General features: G+C 42.9%; 1 protein-coding gene across 50 annotated transcripts in view; it reads left to right on the plus strand.

The window, feature by feature from the left end:
* Positions 1–23,644, plus strand: part of ANK2 (ankyrin 2) — an 812,025-nt gene that overhangs the window by 604,518 nt on the left and 183,863 nt on the right. For all 50 annotated transcript variants that reach the window (XM_075349554.1, XM_075349661.1, XM_075349525.1 and 47 more), the window contains 6 exons: positions 5,841–5,939; positions 7,073–7,270; positions 8,052–8,150; positions 8,343–8,441; positions 21,650–21,748; positions 22,281–22,478. In XM_075349554.1, coding sequence (XP_075205669.1) covers positions 5,841–5,939; positions 7,073–7,270; positions 8,052–8,150; positions 8,343–8,441; positions 21,650–21,748; positions 22,281–22,478 — 792 coding nt within the window. The remainder of the gene's footprint in view (positions 1–5,840; positions 5,940–7,072; positions 7,271–8,051; positions 8,151–8,342; positions 8,442–21,649; positions 21,749–22,280; positions 22,479–23,644) is intronic.

The raw sequence follows: 23,644 nt of genomic DNA on the forward strand, positions 1-23,644 counted from the left end.
TGGAGGAGCAACCTGGGAGCAAACCCCTATATAGGGCTGTCCGACCCAACCCCAGGGGGCCTAAATGCACAATCTCCAAGACAGTGGTTACGACTCACCGTGTCACAGGGAAAGAGCAAAGTCTCTGGTTAGTGTACCCAGACAGTCAGAGGAAGCACTGTGGAAGAGAAGCGCAATAGGGTCTTACCCCAGAAATATGGGGGGGAAGGAACACGGAGGGTGGACTTACTCACCTATAGGGGTTGTGAGAGTCACAACGCCTATAACAGCATGTTAAGAATCCAAGCCACGGCAGCGGACCCAAAATTGGCAGATAACAGAGAGTGGTAGATAGGGATGTCAAACCGCGCCACTGACTCAGCCGATCCAGGAGATTATGGATTGATGTTGCTTTTATTCATTACACAGATCAAGTCAACGCGTTTCGGGGGTCGCAGCCCCCTTCATCAGGACAGACTGGCAAGCAAAACAAATCAGTGTTTTGCTTGCCAGTCTGTCCTGATGAAGGGGGCTGCGACCCCCGAAACGCGTTGACTTGATCTGTGTAATGAATAAAAGCAACATCAATCCATAATCTCCTGGATCGGCTGAGTCAGTGGCGCGGTTTGACATCCCTATCTACCACTCTCTGTTATGTACCCAGACAGTGGCACAGCAGAGCGTGTGAAGAGACGGCAAACTTGAAGGAATTGGAAGTGGCTCCCCTGGATGCGGCACCGCTGTTACAGCAAGGCTCTGTGGACGTGGACCCAAAAGTGGAGCTTGAGACCAGGAAGGAGAAACAGCTTACGGGTCCTTTTGGCAACAGAGAAGCAGCAGTTCCGGAGGCTCAGCAAACAAGAATAAATCTAAGGAAAGAAAATTAAACATTAGTAAGAGGCACAGGAAGAGGTATGCAGCGCGACCTCTACACTGACAACATACCTAAGGATAGAAAATGTTGCCCAAGCACCTCCCGTAAGGGGAGGGGGCTTTATATACACAGAGCTGCTCAGCAATAGGCTAGGAGGGAATTGCCCTCAAAACAGCTTTGTACTAACAGGACCTGCAATGATGTCAGAGAAAGGGGAGGAGTCAGATCACAAGATCCTTAGTGTATGCCGGACTCTGCAGTGTTACTGTGGATGCAGGAGAGCAGGGCGCACGTGTGGGCTGTGTCAGCTTGCTGTAAATGGTAATTACAGAACGGACAGAAGCCGTTCCAGCCCTGGTGACACTGCGGAGCTGCCCCCGGTCCCCATGGCCAGCGGGGACCGGAGTCACAGAGCTTGGGGACGGCACAGGACGGAGCATGACAAGCATTTGCAAAGACTAGACAAGACAGGATATTGACACAAAAGCGAAAGGGGGTGGATAAGAAAATACCAAAGGACACTGTCAGTCTAATAATTCTACATGAACTACCTTTCATAATCATATTCATTAACAATCTCTTTGCATCCAATAAATGTCTCAAGAGGCCCACACCGCGTAAACATGCTCCACTGTATTATTTGTTAGAGCTGTTTTGTTTCCATGCTTTGTACATCTTAGATATGTGCGTGAAGCTCATTATTTGATGGGCGTTGGGTCTACCTCCACTTACTGTACATGCTATTAAGCATCGAGCAGCTGTAGTCATGTGGAGCAGAAGCTGTCCTGGTTTACAACTAATCTGAATGGTGGGACAGTGAGTATGATAAAAATAATAATTTGACATATAATCTGACATAATCTATTCTAATTTAATTGACATAATAATATTGATAATCATAACAATGACATTTTAGCCATTGTCTAAGTCATTGTAGTACAAAGCATATGAAGCGTTACCTAAGATGGTGTGGTATTATTCTTCAAGTTGAAGAACTTTAGGTCTCGTCTCGACTTTTGGGACATCGGTGCAACACTGATAAACAAATCATGAAGCTGTTGATTGAGACACAAAAGAGATTGGGAAATACTAGGACAGTACAGTACAACATAAAACATATAAAAACATCCATATTGTTACCATTGGAGAAGGGAAGAAAGAAGAAGGGAAAAGTAATCCACCTTTCACTTTTTCTAAAAATCTGTATATGTATGCTAATACATGAAATGACTGTTAGGCAGTGGTTATACAGTAGATATGTCCACAGAAGTACTCGTGGTTCTGAAGGGCACAGGAGACTTGACAAGTTCCCTTTAAATTAAAAATTCCCTACCGTTCCTTCTCTACTGTAACTTATCACCTGGGGCTGGGTTAGTCACTGCTAAACTGAGCAAGCACTAGTAGTCAAAGTTCCAATGCATCCTCAGTATGCACTCCTAGTTTTCTACACTGCTTCCTTTGAACACTAACTGACATTGTGCTCACTTGTCGAGTATAAATAAAAGTGATGAACTGGCAAGGGAGGGCACTGTTGGTTCCTATTAAAAAGAAGAGAATGCGGCAAGCAGGGAGAGCAGAGACCGGGTCATCATTGAAGTCATATTTCAGGTTGATGACGTCCATTTAAATCAAAATATTACTCTATAGGGTACTTTACACGCTGCGACATCGCTAACGATTTATCGTCGGGGTCACGGTGTTTGTGACGCACATCCGGCGTCGCTAGCGACATCGCAGCGTGTGACACGTACGAGTGACCTTCAACGATCGCAAAAGTGGTAAAAATCGTTGGTTTTGGAGAAGTCGTTAATCACCAAATATCGTTGTATGTGCAGTAACGAGGTTGTTCCTTGTTCCTGCGGCAGCACGCATTGCTGTGTGTGACACCGCAGGAACGAGGAACATCTCCTTACCGGCGTCCACCGGCAATGAGGAAGGAAGGAGGTGGGTGGGATGTTATGTCCCGCTCATCTCCGCCCCTCCGCTTCTATTGGACGGCCGCTTAGTGACGTCGCTATGACGCCGAACTAACCGCCCCCTTAGAAAGGAGGCGCTTCGCCGGTCACAGCGACGTCGCTGGGCAGGTAAGTATGTGTGCCTGTTCCTAGCGATGTTGTGCGCCACGGGCAGCTATGTGCCCGTGACGCACAACCGACAGGGGCAGGTACGCTCGCTAGCAATCTTGCTAGCGAGATCGCAGTGTGTAAAGTACCCTTAAAAGTGTCTATTACTACCCAAAAAATTGGCTACTCAGCAGGGGTAGTAGAAATTATAAAACTTGCCATTTAATTAAAGTAGTTAAAAAGCCATATTGAAGACACACAAATATGCCAAAAAGTTTAGGTTGCTCACACAGAGCTATTGATCGCTATTGCCCTGTTAAGGAAATGCCAGATAATAATTGTAACAACTCTGCTATACAAAAAAGTGACACCTGTTGTGATCCAGTGACCGAGGAAGATCAGAAAAAGAGCAATAACTCTGAAACCAAGAAAATAACCAGAGGGGCTGAAACCTTAACAGACTGCAGACCTAATACTGACACACAACTAGAAGTAGCCGTGGGACGAGCCTACGATGACCTAGTCGTCTCGACACAGCCGGAGAACTAAATACTCTAACAGAGAGAAATGTAGAAAAGCTAATCTGCCTCGATGTAGTCCCCAAAGATATAGATGGCCCCCCACATGTAAAGGTTACGGTGATGTAGGAAAACAAAATACGTAGCTAGAGAACAGATTCAGCAAAGATGAGGCCCAAAATTATCTGCATAGGAAAGAATAGGAAAGAGCACTGACTGCAGCCGTAAAAACCCTAATAAATACCAGCACGCCTGACATGGAAAAATGCTGAGCCTAAAGAGGCTCTCCCCCGCTATATCAGTACTCTGGTGTTACTGGGATCCAAGAAAAACATTGATATAGAGAGGGGACTGAGTATTGTACCATGCATGAGAAAACACAATACATAACAGAACATGGAGCAAGGTACACAGATACTCCCAGCAGGGAATAATCCAATTCCACCAGGAACTCCACACAAGCAAAATCACAAGAAAGTGAAAAACCATAAGCAAAGGTACAAGACCAACTTATCTGAGAGGAGTTCTGGTGACACAGAGAACAGGACTGGTTTCAGGAAGTCCTTAGAACACAGGAAATACAATTGAGCACTGGCAAGAAACCAAAGGAAGCAACATAGTTATATAGACCCAAACCAAATGGCCTGATTGCAAATCCTACTCAGCTGTTCAGTTCCCACTCAGCAAGTCAACTGCATTACCAGCACTGACCACAAGAGGGAGTCTCAAACTGGAATCTAATTCAAATGTATTCACAACAGACACCATCACCTAGTGGGGCTGTAAACAAATCTGGTATTTGCAATGCCATTGTAGGTAGTATAGAGAAGGAACAATGTCAGCGGATGTTCAGGGGTTGCAGATATGTTCCATGAAGTGGACTTGTCCCTCTTATCCAGAAGAATGAAGGGGTGGGTGGTCACAAATTACCCTCTTAATGAACCATCCTTAAGAAGAGGCTCCTAAAAAGCTTCAGATACGTTTTGTAATATAGTCATCAGAGGAGCAGGAGTTCTAATGTAGCTACAAGGGCTTAATGTGATACTGCTCGGCACTGTGTTCTTTTCTTTGTAGGCCTCCTTATATTTTCAGTAAACAGTAGAATGATGTGCTTTAACAAATACTCTATCTTGGTCTCATCGGTCCACAAGATGCTTTTCCATAAGGATTTTTGCTTACCTACATTTTGGCAAGGTGCAGTCTAGCTTTTTTATGTCTCTCTGTCAGCAGTGGGGTCCTCCTGGGTCTCCTGTCATAGTGTTTCATTTCATTCAAATGTCGACGTATACTTTGCACTAAAGCTGATACACCCTGAGGCTGCAGAACAGCTTGAATTTCTTTTGCATTTGATTAGAGCTGCTTATCCGCTCTTTGGAATATCCCGTGTTGCAACCTTTTAACAGTTTTCGTCCATGTCCATGGAGATTAGCTACAGTGCTATGGGTTGTAAACGTCTTGATTATGTTGCGCACCATAGACAAAGGAACATTAAGATCTCTGGAGATGGACTTGTAACCTTGAAATTGTTGAAATTTTTCAAGAATTTTGGTTCTCAATTCCTGAGACAGTTCTCTTCTCATCTTTCTGTTCTACATGCTTAGGAACACAGAAACAAGATACAAACTTCTCCCTTTTTTATTTGATTTCAGGTGTGATTTTCATATTGCCCACACCTGGTACTTCCACAGAATAGTAGCTATAGAGTCAATTAAGATACTAACTGACATTGTTAAAGAAATGATAAGACATTATGGACCTTGTCTGGTTCTAGTTAGCATTGTGACAAGTTTGTGTGGCAAAATGAACAGATTATATTATTGGTTAACTACATTGCTATTCAAAATTATATTTTCTAGCACTATATAGTGTTTCAGACTCTGAGAAGATGAGCAATAACAGTTTGGTTTTAGATGATTGGTGGTCATTTGTTGGCTTGGATCGACTCCTGTAAAGGGAGCATTACTATTAAATGTGTTGAAATGAATATTCAAAGTCCAGGTCAGGGAAAATCTCTTAGCTAGCCCCTCAAAAATGGGTAAATAATTAAAATGATTTATTTTAATGCCCGCATCCGATGTATAAAATATATTAGAATTAGGAGCTATTGAATTCCTATAGAATTTGTAGTTACTATGTATGCAAGTTAGCTCTTTTTTAGAAGGAAGAAAGCTTAAACAAGTAGCTAATGTACCTAATGCATACATTTTTCTAGGGATCATTGCTTGGCCTAAAAACTGCCAGTCTACGCAAGGCAAAACAAGACCTCCTAGCTAATATGTCAGTTTGTGTAGAGATAGTTGTTGGTTAATTTATTTGCAAATTATCTATATTGTAGCTGTGTTTATAAACTGTTAAGTAATTTATTATTAACTGCCTAAAGGTTTCTGGTTTATTAATTTGTCACAGGATGGGCTTACACCACTGCACTGTGCAGCACGTAGCGGACACGACACTGCAGTGGAGCTGCTTCTAGAGAGAGGAGCACCACTGCTTGCAAGGACCAAGGCAAGTGATGATTTACTTATGTTTTTCTATTAATCATATATCTAGTTTTTCTTCTAAAACAAATGAGTCTAGTGTAGTCCTATAGTAGATATGAGAAGCTTTCCTTATGCCGGCGTCACACGGTACGATCTATTGTGCGAGCGAACGAGCGATCGCACCCGCCCCTGTCGTTTGTGTGTCACGGGCAATTAGTTGCCTGTGTCGCACAAAGTCGTTAACCCCCTGTCACATGCACTTACCTCCTTGACGACCTCGCTGTGGGCGGCGAACATCCACTTCCTGAAGGGGTTGGGCTGTTTGGCGTCACAGCGACATCACACAGTGGCCGGCCAATAGAAGCGGAGGGGCGGAGATGAGCGTAACATCCCGCCCACCTCTTTCCTTCCGCATTGCCGGCGGGACGCAGGTAAGTTGTGTTCATCGTTCCCGGGGTGTCACACGGAGCGATGTGTGCTGCCCCGGGAACGATAAACAACTGGCACACAGAAGAAGAAACGACTTTTTGAAAATGAGCGACGTGTCAACAAGCAACGATAAGGTGAGTATTTTTGCTCGTTCACCATCGCTCGTAGCTGTCACATGCTACGATATATCAAAAGATGCCGGATGTGCGTCACTTACGACGTGCCCCCGCCGACATATCGCCCGATATATCGTACCGTGTGACGCCGGCATTAGATTTTGGGTTTATTACTAGTTGGTGTATTTTTCTGATAAGGAACAGCGTAGAGATATTTGATGGTAAATAAAGCAACTTTACATAAACCTAATGAACCTAAAATGACAGTTGACCTAGTCATAAAGAATTATAAAATTGTTGTAACTGGGTAAGTGTAAAAGTCTTTCCTAGGCTGGAGTCACACTTGTGAGTGACTCGTGCGTGACTCGTGAGAGTCTCGCATCACATCACCTGGCCTGCCCGTACACTCTCTTGACAGGAGTGGGTCATGTGCATGTAATTCTATGCAGCTGAGACGCTCCTGTCCGGAGAGCATCAGACTGCGCCGTGTGATGCAAAGCAAGATTCTCGCGAGTCACGCACGAGGCACTCGCAAGTGTGACTCCGGCCTTAGCATCACTCCTAACACAATTAAAGACTCATTTTATTTTTGTTTCTTGGTTTTTTTTTGTAGAATGGACTGTCTCCACTTCATATGGCTGCCCAAGGAGACCACGTGGAATGTGTCAAGCACCTGCTACAACACAAGGCACCCGTAGACGATGTCACACTGGATTACCTGACAGCTTTACATGTTGCAGCTCATTGCGGACATTACAGAGTAACCAAACTTCTTCTTGACAAGAGGGCAAACCCTAATGCCCGAGCCCTGGTAAGATCTTTACATTATCTAATGCTACATCCAATAAAACATAAATTACATCTACTGTGCCAGATGAGTAAAATATCCTAAAGTTAGAGAAATTTGCTTTTTAAGTTTTTTTTAATTCTTCATATCTGCATCCTTGAACCAATTTATTAAAGAATATCTGTCACCAAAATGCTCTTGTAAATTTAATCTGCGTAATGTGATCAAATTCACTGCTCATAACTAAGAAAATGATAATTAAATTTCTATAGCGCCAAAATTTTCCACATTAAAATGAATTGAGTGCTGACTTAGTGGAATAAATATTTCCGCAGTGCCGTCTACTAATTGACAGCTGATGGGCCTGCTATGTGAGCTGCTATTCACTTCTGTGCAATATTACCCAAAAAATGGTCAAAAAAGCTGTGTCTGAACATCGCTGAAGGAAAACTGCTCAATTGGAGACTAAATGAAGCATTTTGTAAAACCAGTGACAGATTTTCCTTAATAAATAATACAATTTATAATCTTAATATTATATCTTGGATAATTTGTGTAAATCTTTTATGAAAAAAAGATGAAAAATGGTGCACATCTTTCATAATCACATTTTTTATTTTCTTACGAACATTATGCCTATTTTTGGTGTATTTCATATGATTAATGTGCCCCATTGTGTGGTCAACGTGTGCTCATTCCGATACTTCTGTATATATGACAGCTCTTGGGTGGTTTGCATGGGTTGCATGATTTGCAGGCTTCGATCCGTGCATGAGTCTCGCTAACAAGTTGTTTCTCTGAACAGAATGGTTTTACTCCATTGCACATTGCCTGCAAGAAAAACCGTATCAAAGTTATGGAACTGCTAGTGAAATATGGGGCTTCAATCCAGGCTATTACGGAGGTAGAACAGGTTTTCTTAGCTTTCGACTACATCTAGCCATTTCCTGCTTTCCCCGTCCTGTCTCTGTGTTTCCTCTTCCATCAGATCTTCACTGCCGCCTCTCTATCCTCTCCAACATCTGCTGACTTGTAACTGTGGACGCCCCATTAGTCTTGTGCAGGGGAGTAAAATGCCTGTTGGTTTGTTTCACAGTCTGGTCTCACTCCAATACATGTGGCTGCTTTCATGGGCCACTTGAACATAGTCCTCCTTCTGCTGCAGAATGGAGCCTCTCCAGATGTCACTAACATTGTGAGTATGTCTTAAAATAAAATAACCGGATTTACTGTACATTATGCAACCTGTTTGATAATTCATTTCACTCAGTTTGTGTATGCAATAAAACTGGCTAACTTGTTGATGTGCATGTCATTACCTCTATTCTAGTGTGTAGAGAAAACGCTTAGGGTGCGTGCCCACGATCAGGAATAGCAACGTTATGGAGACCAGGAATAGCAACGTTATGGGCACAGCGTGTTTTTACTGCATCCAAAACGCTGCAATGCACAATGGACGGAACTTATAGAAATCCCATGCCCATTATGCTTTGTTTTTCGGCAGCATAAAACGACCTGCGGCTCAGCTGTTGGAGGCGCAGCATGTCAATTTATGCTTGCGGAGACATGAGAAGTCTCAGCGTGGAGAACACAGCGAAAGTCTGCAGCGCCCATCACCCTGATTGTGGGCACAAGCAGCTGTGTTCTCCTCCGGACAACATTCACGTCTCCGCAGGAGAAGACATGTTGCGTCCAGAACGCAGCGTGTGCTGATCGTGGGCACGTACCGCTATGGTGCTCATTTGATCTGTGTGTTTGTCCAGATGTACTAACGTAAAGGAAATCCATCATCATGTTTTTGCCACCTAATATGAAAGCAATGCGATGTAGACACAGAGATTCTGATTCCAGCAATGTGTCACTTACTAGGCTACTTGCTATAGTTTTGGTAAAATCACTGTTTTAGCAGAAGGTGATTATTCCTAGAGGATTAGTAAACCTGCTGCCATGTAGTCCTGTGTATTCATGAGCTCTGTATAACCACACTCTCACCATTGATTGGGCGATTTCTGCGTATGCACAGTGTACATATAAAGCTGTCAATCAGTTGATTTGTGTGGTCAGGGTTATACACCGCTCAGCATTCAGAGAAATAGTAGATGAGCTTTGTATAACCACACTCCCACCATTGATTGGCTGATTTCTGCATATGCATAGTGTACATATAAAGCTGTCAATCAGTTGAGTTGTGTGGTCAGGGTTATACACCGCTCAGCATTCAGAGAAATAGTAGATGAGCTTTGTATAGCCACACTCCCACCATTGATTGGCTGATTTCTGCGTATGCACAGTGTACATATAAAGCTGTCGATCAGTTGAGTTGTGTGGTCGGAGTTATACTGAGCTCAGCATTCAGAGAAATAGTAGATGAGCTTTGTATAGCCACACTCCCATCATTGATTGGCTGATTTCTGCGTATGCACAGTGTACATATAAAGCTGTCAATCAGTTGAGTTATGTGGTCGGGGTTATACAGAGCTCAGCATTCAGAGAACCAGTAGATGAGCTCTGCATAACCACACTCCCACCATTCATTGGCCGATTTCTGCCTATGCACAGTGTACATATAAAGCTGTCAATCAGTAGTGTGGTCACAGTTATACAGAGCTCAGCATTCAGAGAACCAGTAGATGAGCTCTGCATAACCACACTCCCACCATTCATTGGCCGATTTCTGCCTATGCACAGTGTACATATAAAGCTGTCAATCAGTAGTGTGGTCACAGTTATACAGAGCTCAGCATTCAGAGAACTAGTGCACCTGCCGCAGATAAAACAGTGATTTTACCAAAACTGCATCAAGCAGCCCAGTAAGTGATACATTACTGCAATAAGTGTCTTTGCCCCTACATCATACTGCTCTCAGATCGGGTAGCAAGAACCTTGTGACAGATTCCCTTTAAACAGATCATGATAAATGGTGTCATTGAAACGTCACAGCAAAAACAAATGGATACTTAGTATAGTCCAGAACGAACCTGCAGATTAATTATGTAAGAAACAGTCTTAAGTCTTCACAGAAATAGAAAATCTCAGCTCACGCATCTCTATGTTACTCACTGAAGGAGTCGGTAGTGTACTCGTGTGTTAGTTACATGTTGCTGTCTTGTGTGCTTTCAGTAATCCATTGAAACATTCTGTCTTCGTAGCATTGCAGGACTTTATGGTGTGATTTAATACATAAACTGGTAAATCAATATGAAGTACAGTGCCTTGAATAAGTATTCATTCCTCCTGAACTTTTCCACTTTTTTCACATTAGACCCACAAGCTTAAATGTATTTTATTGGGTTTTTAAGGTGTAAATTAAATGATGCATGGTTTACTAATTATTTTACTGAAAATTGTGGCTTGCATTTGTATTCAGCCCCTGTAGTCTGATACCCATCAATAAAATCCTTAGTAATCAATTGCCTTCAGAAGTCACATAAATAGTAAATTGAGTCCAGCTGTGTATAATTTATTCCCAGTCCAACTTCAGCTGTTCTGTGAATGGCTCAGAGGTTTGTTTGAGAAAATTAGGTATCAAATAACATAATGAAAGTCAAGGAACATTCAAGACAGGACATGGATAAAGTTGTGGAGAAGAGTAAACCAGGGTTAGGTTATAAAAAAAAAAAAATAGCCCAAGCTTTGAACATCTCAAAAAGCACGGTGTAAACCATTATCCAAAAATGGAAGGATTATGGCACAACTGCAAATATATCAAAACATGGCTTTCTAACTAAACAGACTCCCAATCAAGGAGAGCACTTAGTAGATAACACAGCGAAGAGGCATATTGTCACACTGGAGGAGCTGTAGAGATCCACAACTCATTTGGGACAATCTGTCCTCAGGACAACTATTAGGCCACGTTCACATGTTCAATATTTGGTTGGTATTTTACCTCAGTATTTATAAGCCAAAATCAGAAGTGGAGCAATCAGAGGAAAATATTCCAAATATTTAAGTAAAATACTGACTAAATACTGATATAGTCATATACTCCACAAATCTGGCCTTTAGTGAAAAGTGGCAAGAAGAAAGCCTGTTTTGAAAGCAAGCCATAAGAAGTCATGTTAGCAGTAGTGATGAGCGAGTACTAAAAAGCTCGGGTGCTTGAGGCTCGGGCCGAGCATCCCAAGATACTCGTGTACTCGGCCCGAGCACCGAGCCCAATGTTATCCTATGGGAGACCCGAGTATTTTTGTGAAATGACCACCGGCAGCATGTAGAAACCATAAAACTGTAAATTAAAAAAAAAAACGTGCGTGTGTGTGTAAGCGTGCATATATATATACACGCGGAGTGGAGTGCGGGAGGGGCCGTAGCCGAGCGGGGAAGTGTCGGGCTAAAGGCACGGTCATTCTGTGAGGGCCGGCCAATCACTGCAATTCCACAAGTAACAGGGCTGTGGCATTGCGGTCTGCCAGCCAATCCCTGCATGAGGGCTGGCTCTCAAAAGAGCGCCAACATGAAGACCACGAGTACAGCACGAGTATCGCGAAATTACTCGGTACCCGCCGAGTAGCCCGAGTACAGTGATACTCGTGCGAGTACCGAGTAGTGACAAGCATACTCGCTCCACACTAGTTAGCAGTTTTCAAAAAGCCATGTACAGCACACAGGTAGAGTGTGGAAGAAGATGAGACCAAAGAAGAACTTTTTGTGCCACATGCAAACTGCTATGTGTGGTGTAAAACTAACACTGCACAATACCCTGAAAACACCATCCCCACCGTCAAACATGGTGGTGGCAACATTATCCTATGGGGATGGTTTTCTTCAGCAGGGACAGGGAAGCTGACCAGAGTTGATGGAAAGATGGATGGAGCTAAATACAGGGCAGTCCTAGAGGAGAACCTGTTAGAGGCTGAAAAAGACTTGAGACTGGGACATAGTTTCACCTTCCAGTATTTCACCGACAGTAAACATAATGACAGAGCTACAAGGGAATGGTTTAGAATAAAGCATATTCTTATTTAAATGCCCAGTCACAGGCCAGACCTAAAATCCATTGAGAATCTGTGGTAAGACTTGACAATTACTGTTCACAGATGCTCTCCACCCAGGCTCAATGAGCTAGAGCGATATTGCAAAGAAGTATAATCACATTTTTAACCTCTAGATGTGCAAAGCTGGTAGAGACATACCTTTAAAGCAGCAGTAATTGCAGTTGAAAGTATTGACTCAGGGGGACTGAATACAAATGCATGCCACTATTTTCAGATTAAAAATATTTAGAAAAACATGTATCATTTCCTTTACACTTCACAAATACCTGCTAAAACTTGGAACAGTTAACAGGGTATGAATATTTTTTCAAGGCACTATATATGGATAGAAATTCATGATAAGAGGTTCCTTTTCTCAAACCTTGCCCAAACAGGCTATCAATGGCACTTTTTATATTGGCGATGTCATTTGCAAACGTGGCTGCCTCTGCATCAAAGCCATTGTAGCTGGCCCCCACTTTATAACCATACATTGGGGTTCAATATCCTTTTCAATAGGTTGGATTTTTAGACCTTCATCTATCTGATATTTATAGCCTATCATGTCAATATGCCTTAACCCCTCACAACCTTTGATGTACACATATGTAAAAGGTCGTGTCCCTGCCTTTTAATGCAGGCTCGCCTGATGAGCCCGCATCTTTCCCAGCACGATGGTTGATGTAATAAGCAAACATGGGCCTTGGGTGGAGCGGAGCTTCACCTGCAGCTGTTAACCTGTTCAATGCCGCTGTCAATTTCTGACGGTATCGCAGGGCACCGATGGGTTACCATGACAAGTGGGGGTCTAACGTGCCTGTCATTACGATTCTTCTGTGAAAGCCAGCGTTTAGCTGGCGTTCATTGGAGATTGTGATTTTAGCTATAAATAGCAGTGCGATCAGATGATTAAAGTATTAAATACAGTAAAAAAGTTTAAAAAAAAAAAAAATTTTGAAAAAAAAAAATACAACAAACCTAAAACTTCGAATCATCCCCCTTTTCCTGCATTAAAAATAAAACAATTAGAAATAAATTAAAAATACACATCTATTTGTTGTTGCTAAGTAAACGTTCTAGCTATTAAATACCACTTCAAAGGATTGCCCTAAAATTCCCTACCATGTACAAGCGTTTGTAAGAATTCTTGGATCATTGTCACATGTATACATGGCAGCAATCAACCGATGAATGAGCGAAATTTAGTCGATATCATCATTTCTGCGGCCTTAATATAATCGTTGTCGGCAGCACATCTACTGTACTCAGGTAGTGTGCTGCTAACAATATGCAAACTGCAATGGGCCCGAAAGATGGCGTTAACCATCAGTTATCCACGTACACAGCCCGTGTGATGGGTCAATAAATGAGTCGCTGGTCATGTTGTGGATTGGGCTTGTGCTTACATACAGCAGCCATTCTGGACATGTGGAGTCGCAGTGTATAATCATGGGGTATATATAGGGGAGCAGTGCGAGCCTTTGGTGAGTACTCCTGAGGACACAAGGCTCCTCCTCTAATTTGGAGGAACTGCTGCAAGATGTGTTCTAATTCAGTAGAGCAGTAATGTCACTAACCAAATTACCCAAAGGTGGATTCATTATTACTCTTATAACATGTACTTTAAATCTAAGTTAATGTTGAGTATCTTTACAAGTATGGTACATTTTCTTTTACTGTCTTACCAACATACTATGTCTTTTTTTCCCACTCATATCCAATGGCGAATTTGATTTTCTTTTATTAGCTTAAAGGGAATATGTCACAGGAATTTGATACCAAATCTGAGAACAGCACAACATAGGGGCAGAGACCTTTATTCCAGTCATGTATCACTTCCTGGGGAATTTAGTATAATTATAATAAAATCACTGTTTTATTAGAGGAGATTATCATAAGAGGACTAGACTACTGCAAGGTAGTCAAGCATGCTGTTGAGCTTTGTATAACCCGCCCCCAGCACTGATTGGCAGCTTTAGGTGTACATGGACAGAAAGTTGCCAATCAGTGGTGTAGGCGGGGTTATACAGAGATCTACATTCAAAGAAATGCTAGATCCATAGTAGGATAAAACTTGCACCAAAATGATATCAAGCAGCCCAGTAAGTGAAGCATAACTGGAATCAGTGTCTCTGCCCCTCCATTATGCTGCTCTCAGATGGGGCACCAAAAACCTGGTGACAAATTCCCGTTAAAGACTATAACACTTTGTATCTCCCTATTGTGTAGTGAAGACTTAGGCTAAGTTCACATGATGAGTTTTTGGTGAGTATTTTACACTGCATATTTTACACCACTTTTTTCCTGCCAACACCCTAGTTTTTGGTGCGGAACAATATCCTGCAAATATTCAACGTGTGGACATTCAATCAGGCCACGTGCACACGCTGAGTATTTGGTGACTTTTTTACCACTCTATTTGTAGCCAAAACCAGAAGTGGGACAATCAGAGGAAAAGTAGAATAGAAACACGGCACTGCTGTATTTTTTATTATTATTATTATTATTATTATAGCACCATTTATTCCATGGCTCTTTACATGTGAAAGAGGTATACATAATAGTGACAAGTACAATAATCATAAACAATACAAGGCACAGACAGGTACAGGAGGATAACCCACTCCTGGTTTTGGCTACAAATACTGAGGTAAAAAACTTACCAAATACTCAACCTGGGCAGGCGGCCTAACAGTTCCGGCAATCTGGATGGGATTAATGGAAAGCTCATACCCCATATGCTTTTTTTTTTACATTACGTAAATGAACCTGTGGTTAATCAGTCATCAGGTAATACTGCGGGCTAAGCGTGTGAGCCCACATCAAAGGAAGAGACACAACTTTTGACATACATGTACGTCAAAAGACATAAAGGGGTTAATCTATTGGCGAATTTGTATGCCAACGAACAAATGTAGAGGCTTGGTCTGCACTTACAGCTTTACTGGTAATGATTGACCAGTCACTTTTCTTCGTGACTTGCTCTCCACATGTTGCGCAAACGCCATGGTTGCAGGGGCGGCGCATGCGCATGGACGGAGTCAGGAGGTAAAAGAAGCCGCAGAGCTGTAAGTGCAGACCAAGCCTCCCGACATCAAGCTCATTTGTATAAGAAAAGGCAACATAGATATGGATTTGTGATATAAAGATGTGGAAGTAATCATCATAACAGGTACTGTACTGTGATGATCTTACTGTGGGGTCTAAACCGACAAAGCGGATCGCTGGCGTAAGCAGAGGGCAGTTATCAGTTATTAATTATTAAGGGGCACGTCTATATTAGGTTCCATTGTGCGCACTTTTTAGTATGTAAAGGAAAAGTCCGGTATGATGCACTCTTCCATTTCCTTCAGTTACGCATCAGATCTATTTTGGATATTCGTCCATTTGTCTTAAGATAGAATAAACAAAAGGAATATCTGGACAGAAGTGTGAAGGTAGCCTATTATAACACATTGAAATAATGTGATATTTGACGTTATAAAGTGTAAAGGAAATGATGCATGATATGTTAATCATTCTAAAAATATAAATCTGAAAATTGGGAGGTGCATTTGTATTCAACCCCCCTGAGCCAATCAATACTTTATAGGACCACATTTCTCTGCAATTACTGCTGAAAGTCTTTTGGATATGTCTCTACCAGGCCTACCCATCTGGAGTTAGAAATTTTTGTCTATTTTTATTTGCAAATTAGCTCTAGCTCTTTGAAATTGGATGGAGACGTCTGTGAACAGCAATTTTCAAGTCTTGTTAAAGATTCTCAATAACATTTAGGTCTAGTCTCTGACTGGGCCATACAAACACATTAATGTACTTTGCTCTAAACCAGACCTGGGCAAGGGGCGGCCCGCGGGCCACATCCGGCCCGCCTGCTCTCTGTGACAGGCCCGCCTGTCTTCAGCCGGTGCAGTGGAGCCGGGCCGCAGCGTGCCGAGCAAGGAGAGATCCTGTGCAGGTCCGCAGTCCGCACTCCGCACAGTCAGTGCAGGCAGCGGAACGTAGGAGTCTTTCCTCTGTTCCCTGCCGGCACTAATTGTCAGTGACACACGCGCGCGCTCTGACGTTGTCAGTACTGCGCTGCGTGTGTCATTTCAAAAGTTCCCGCCGGGCAGGAGAAGAAGCAGCACAGCAGACGGAGTAATCCATCCTGCACTGTAGGACCTGCGATGATGTCACGCCCATGTGACTGTGTGGGAGGAGACACAGGATGCCGGCAGAAAGCAAGACATGCTGAATCCTGAAGGAGATGTGGACACATGATGACTGGTAATGAGAAAAGAGGGGACATGAGGGGGAGGGGGGCTGCAGGGTGAGTGCATATGTGGGAACATGGAGCTGCAGGGTGAGTGGCATATGTGGGAACATGGAGCAGCAGGGTGAGTGGCATATGTGGGAAGATGGAGTTGCAGGGTGAGTGCATATGTGGGAACATGGAGCTGCAGGGTGAGTGCATATGTGGGAACATGGAGCTGCAGGGTGAGTGGCATATGTGGGAACATGGAGCTGCAGGGTGAGTGGCATATGTGGGAACATGGAGCTGCAGGGTGAGTGCATATGTGGGAAGATGGAGCTGCAGGGTGAGTGCATATGTGGGAAGATGGAGCTGCAGGGTGAGTGCATATGTGGGAAGATGGAGCTGCAGGGTGAGTGGCATATGTGGGAAGATGGAGCTGCAGGGTGAGTGGCATATGTGGGAACATGGAGCTGCAGGGTGAGTGGCATATGTGGGAACATGGAGCTGCAGGGTGAGTGGCATATGTGGGAACATGGAGCTGCAGGGTGAGTGCATATGTGGGAACATGGAGCTGCAGGGTGAGTGCATATGTGGGAAGATGGAGCTGCAGGGTGAGTGGCATATGTGGGAAGATGGAGCTGCAGGGTGAGTGGCATATGTGGGAACATGGAGCTGCAGGGTGAGTGGCATATGTGGGAACATGGAGCTGCAGGGTGAGTGGCATATGTGGGAACATGGAGCTGCAGGGTGAGTGCATATGAGGGAAGATGGAGTTGCAGGGTGAGTGCATATGTGGGAACATGGAGCTGCAGGGTGAGTGGCATATGTGGGATCATGGAGCTGCAGGGTGAGTGCATATGAGGGAAGATGGAGCTGCAGGGTGAGTGCATATGAGGGAAGATGGAGCTGCAGGGTGAGTGCATATGAGGGAAGATGGAGCTGCAGGGTGAGTGCATATGAGGGAAGATGGAGTTGCAGGGTGAGTGGCATATGTGGGAAGATGGAGTTGCAGGGTGAGTGGCATATGAGAGCTGCAGACTGACAGAAGGATGTGAAGGGGTGCAGAGTGTTTGAGAGGGGTAAGTTGGGGTACAGGCAGGGTGAAATATGTGGGCAGGGTGTGTGACATATGGGGGTGTAGTGTGTGTGATATGGGGGTGCAGGCTGTATTGGGAGCAGGGTGTGTGACATATGGGGGTGTAGTATAATACAGGTGTGCTATATAGGGGGTGTAGTGATGTAGTATATTACAGGTGTACTATATGGAGGTGTAGTATATTACAGGTGTGCTATATAGGGGGTGTAGTGATGTAGTATATTACAGGTGTGCTATATGGAGGTGTAGTATATTACAGGTGTAGTATATGGGGTGTAGTGATGTAGTATATTACAGGTGTATATAGGGGTGTAGTGATGTAGTATATTACAGGTGTACTATATGGAGTTGTAGTATATTACAGGTGTGCTATATGGGGGTGTACTATATTACAGGTGTAGTATATGGGGTGTAGTGATGTAGTATATTACAGGTGTGCTATATGGAGGTGTAGTATATTACAGGTGTGCTATATGGAGGTGTAGTATATTACAGGTGTAGTATATGGGGTGTAGTGATGTAGTATATCACAGGTGTATATAGGGGTGTAGTGATGTAGTATATTACAGGTGTACTATATGGGGGTGTACTATATTACAGGTGTAGTATATGGGGTGTAGTGATGTAGTATATTACAGGTGTAGTATATAGGGGTGTATATAGGGGTGTAATGATGTAGTATATCGGAGGTGTATTATATAGTGGTGTAGTATAATACAGGTGTATATGGGGGTGTAGTATATTACAGGTATATGGAGGGAGTGTAGTATAATACAGGTGTAGTATATAGGGGTGTAGTGGTGTAGTTTATTACAGGTGTAGTATATGGAGGGGGTGTAGTGATGTAATATATTGGGTAGAACTGAGATAATTATATTAGTCCGGCCCTCTAAACCAATCCCAATTTCTCATGCGGCCCCATGAAAAAATTAATTGCCCACCCCTGCTCTAAACCATTCCATTGTAGTTCTGACAGTATATTTAAGGTTGTTGTCCTGCTGGAAGGGGAACCTACGCCGCAGACTCAAGTCTTTTGCATACTCAGGTTTCCCCCAGGATTATCCTGTATTTAGCTCCATCTATCATTCCATTAACTGTCACCAGATTCCCTGTCCTTGTTGATGAAATGCATCCCCACAGCATGATGCTACCACCACCACGTTTGACAGTGGGGATGGTGTTTTCAGGGTGATGTGCAGTGTTAGGTTTACACCACACATAGCGGTTTGCATGTGGCCCAAAAAACTCTGGGCTCATCTGATCAGTGCACCTTCTTCCTCATGACAGCTGTGTTCCCTAATTAGCCTTTTGCACACTGCAAACAGGACTTCTTTTGGCTTGTTTTAAACATTTTTTTTGTCACTTATCTATAAAGGCCAAATTTTTGGGGTTTATGACTCACTTCACACATTCAGTACACGAGTAATAGTTGTCCTGTGGACAGATTCTACCACTTTGCTTTGTATGTCTACAGCTTCTCTAGAGTGACCATTGGCCTCTTATGCAACTTCTCTAATTAGCGCTCTCCTTGCTTGGGATGTCAGTTCAGGTGGACGGCCATGTCTTGAAAGTTTGCCGTTGTGCCATACTCCTTCCATTTTGGGATGATGGATTGAACAGTGCACTGTGCGACATTCAGATCTTGGGCTAATTTTTTTTTAACCTAACCCTGCTTTACTCTTCTCCACAACTTTATCCATTACCTGTCTGGTGTGTTCCTTATTTTTCATGATGCTGTTTGATCCCTAAAATTCTCAATCAAACCTCTGAGGCCTTCACAGAACAGCTCTAGTTATACTGAGAATAAATTACACACAGGACTCAATTTACTAATTAGGTTAGGTGACTTCTGTAAGCAATTGGTCACATGATTTTTTTTTAAGGATATTAGACTGCTGGGGGCTCAATATAAATGCACATCACAATTTTCAGATTTATGTTTTTGAAATATTTAGAAAACCCTGTATTATTTCCTTTACACTTCACATTCACTTGCTACTTTTTGTGTTGGTATATTATATAAAATACCAATAAAATACATTTAAGCTTCTGGGTGTAACTCGACAAAATGTGAAAAATTTCACGGGGTATGAATACTTTTTCAAGGCACTGTATCTGATCCTTTAAAGGGAATCTTGCATCTGGTTTTTGCTAACTAATCTGAGAACAGCAAAAGGTAGAGACGGAGACCCTTATGTCAGAGATGTGTCTTTTATTAGGCTGCTTTCTGTAATTTTGATAAAAATCACAGTTTTATCAGTGGGGATTATCACTAGAGGACTAGTAAACCTGCTGCCAGGTAGTCAAGAATATAACCCCCCCACCAGTGTTTGGCAGGTTTATGCCTATGCAGAATAAACAAAGAAATCTGTCATTTTGTTGTTTGTTTGGGGTTATACAAAAAGAACTGGTAGAACCGCTTCAGATAAAACTGTGATTTTATCACAATGACAATAAAACAGAAAAAACTGTGGAAATAAAAGCACAGATAGGGTATTACCCCAATATATGCGGGGTGAGGAGGGGGGGAGTAATATACTCACCAGATGCAGTTGTGACAGTCACAACTACTTTATTCGCGTGTATAACTTTGATCAAGGCTGCAGCCACCCCAGAGGCAGATAACAGAGAGAGGTAGAGAGGGGTGTTTTATGCCGCGCCAAATGATCACTGTACAGAAGTCAGATTAACGTGTTAATCTGACTTCTGTACAGTGATCATTTGGCGCGGCATAAAACACCCCTCTCTACCTCTCTCTGTTATCACAATGACAGTATGCAGACCAATAAGTGATACAGCTCTAGAATCAGCGTCTCTGCCCCTACATCAGGCTGATCTCAGATGGGGGAGTGAAAACACCTGCTAACAGATTCCTTTTACATAATCAGATTCTGGCTTATTTTTCTCTTTTTTTTAAAAAAAACAAAACAAACAAAAAACTCATTCATACTTGGTCAAGAAAGGTGTGCAAGTTTAAAGGGGTTGTCCATGCAGGATTCTCTAGAACTGGTGTCGGGCAACTTGCATACATGCAGTCTTGTGCGGCTAGACGTTTGTGGCCTCACTTAATACAAGTTAATTGAGCAAAACAAAATGCGTCTAGTCAGAATGTGGCCAGAAGTATGCAAATCACATACTTGCAGCCACATAACAGCTATCTTCCAGCACTATAGAATCCTTACAGTGCGCACTGTGCACGCTGCAAGGATTCACAAGTGTGCAGTGAAATAAGATTGCAGACCTGAGCCCCAGGCCTGTATATTGAGCGATCTCCCTGTTGTATGACCAATGTATGAGCCGTTTATGAACACCAAGTTCAGTGAAAGAGAGCCTTACATTGATTGCCAGTGAGCAGAGATCTTTTAAACAGTAATGAAGTCTAAAGCTTTAAGGTACCGTCACACATAACGAGATCGCTAGCGAGATCGCTGATGAGTCACTGTTTGGTGACGCAGTAGCGATCCAGTTAACGATCTCGTTATGTGTGACATCTACCAGTGATCAGGCCCCTGCTGTGAGATCTCTAGTCATTGCAGAATGGTCCAGGCCATTTTCTTCAAAGGCGACGTCCTGCTGGGCAGGACCCATCGCTGTGTTTGACGCTGTGTGACAGGGTCACAGTGACTGCTGAGATCGTTATACAGGTCGCTACTGCGACCTGTATTGTTCCTGCATCACTGGTAAGATCTGACTGTGTGACATCTCACCTGCGACCTCCCAGCGACTTACCTGCAATCCCTATCAGGTCGCATCGTTTTCGGGATCGCTGGTAAGATCTGACTGTGTGACATCTCACCTGCGACCTCCCAGCGACTTACCTGCAATCCCTATCAGGTCGCATCGTTTTCGGGATCGCTGGTAAGTCATTGTGTGTGACTGGGCCTTAACTGTATTACCAATGAAATAGCCTTATCATAGTGTGGTAACATGCCATTTACATCTATTGTTTATTTGATTACTGATTGGTCTGTATTGGTATTAGGAAGAAGATATGGATGAAAATAGCAATTATAACAATTATTACCTTTACAGCAAAGATGCAGATTAACGCTGAAATCTATCAATGTGTTTATTGCTTATCTATGTATTTCCAGCGAGGAGAGACCGCATTACACATGGCTGCTCGCGCAGGGCAGGTTGAAGTGGTCCGTTGCCTTCTTCGAAATGGTGCCCTGGTGGATGCCAGAGCTAGGGTAGGTTTACTGTTGTATTGTCTCTATCGAATTTCTGTATCTAGAGGGTAAATGTTATATATTATGTATGATGATTACTATAATGATTAGTATATATTACTATATATTTTGGGGTATACAGTACACGGTATTGTAGGATAAGACCTGCACAAGAGAATAATTCACATTTTATTGTAAAACTACAAGGTAATGAATATGATCTTATATACCGGCCTTTGTAAGTTGTATCCTGTGAATCTGAATTATACTGTCATTATTTGGATATTAGTCTGAAGCTAAGTATGAGTTTTATGTAATATAGTGTCCCATTACACTGGAGTTATCCTCCATAGATGCCCTTCTTCACTATGTGTGGTCCTTCTATATGCCTGTGCCCAACTCCCACTGCAGATTTGCCCATTGGCAAACTGAACTAGTTGAAGCTATCTCTCATGGTTCTTACAAAAATATGCCTTATTGGTAGATGTCAAATAAATATCTATCGCCTTTATCATGTAGGCAGATTTATTACATGCACTATTCTATTGCGCAGGAGGAGCAGACACCTCTCCATATTGCCTCTCGTCTGGGCAAAACGGAAATTGTCCAGCTTTTACTGCAACACATGGCTCACCCAGATGCTGCCACCACAAATGGATATACCCCTCTGCATATCTCAGCCCGGGAGGGACAGGTGGATGTGGCGTCAGTCCTAATAGAAGCGGGGGCCTCCCACTCCATGCCTACCAAGGTAAGAGATGCTTTACATTCAATGGTTTGTAATATTTCTAGTGTTAGGAATGACAATTTTACAATTAACTAGCTAAAATTCTGAATAAAGAGCTGATCAGTGTTAATAATGGAGGCTTACAACATTTATAGGGACGGGCACTTATATTGCCAAAAAGACTATCAAGTAAGATTCTGTAAGTTGTATGGGCTTGATATATTGAGGGATGTGCCCTTTGAGCAGATTCTCCCTGCCTAACCAGTCCTTTGGACGCCTTTGAATTTTAAATAACCAACCTGTAATATTAATAATGTAATTTGCCAAATAGGAAGATCCTAGCCTAATAAGTAGTAGGTGTAATAACAATAATAATATTTGCAAATACCCCCAATTAGACATATAGTATAGTTCTCTTTATTAGCTATGTAGCTTACCTCATCTGCAGGGTATTGCAGTAGCTTAGGTATTCATGGTTACGAGTCGACCACTAGCAACTAACTGTTAATACATGAGTGGTTGTAACCACGGATACCTGAACTACTGCAATGCCCTGCACATAAGGTAAGCAACATAGCTAATCAGGAGAACTATACTACATTTCTAATTGGAGGTATGGGAATACTCCTTTAAGGGTCATGGGCCTGGTTGCAAAAGTTCCGCTTGGAACCTTCCTTTAACTCAAAACGCTAGAGCAGATTTTCTTTATGGCCATTGTCTGCTGCTTATCCCTAATAAGTTCACGCTTCCGTTGTTTTGCATCAGTCACAATCCGTCGCCTTAGGAATTACGGTATCCTGCAAAATATTTAGCAGGAATCCGTTTTTTCCCCATAGACTTCTATTAGTGACGGATTATGACTGATCCCTTGCATTGTATCCGCCACGTGATGGATCAGTTATTTATTGACTGACTGTCAGGCGGAAGCAAAGCTGAATGTAACGTTTTTTGTGTGCGGCGGATCATTTTTCTTTACTGTGAACATGCGCACAGTAAAAAACCATGATCTACTGTAAATTCAGTTCTAGCGGCCGGAACGATCAGCTGATCACTTGGCGGTCGGCTTTTGTGAACAATCAGCTGATCGCCCAGCGGTCGGCTTTTGTGTGAGATCAGCTGATCGCTTGGCGGTCGTCTTTTGTGAACGATCAGTTGATCGCCCAGCGGCCGGCTTTTATGAATGATCAGCT

The sequence above is a fragment of the Anomaloglossus baeobatrachus genome, chromosome 1 (genome assembly GCF_048569485.1).
Source record: "Anomaloglossus baeobatrachus isolate aAnoBae1 chromosome 1, aAnoBae1.hap1, whole genome shotgun sequence".
In the NCBI taxonomy this organism is placed as follows: Eukaryota; Metazoa; Chordata; class Amphibia; order Anura; family Aromobatidae; genus Anomaloglossus; species Anomaloglossus baeobatrachus.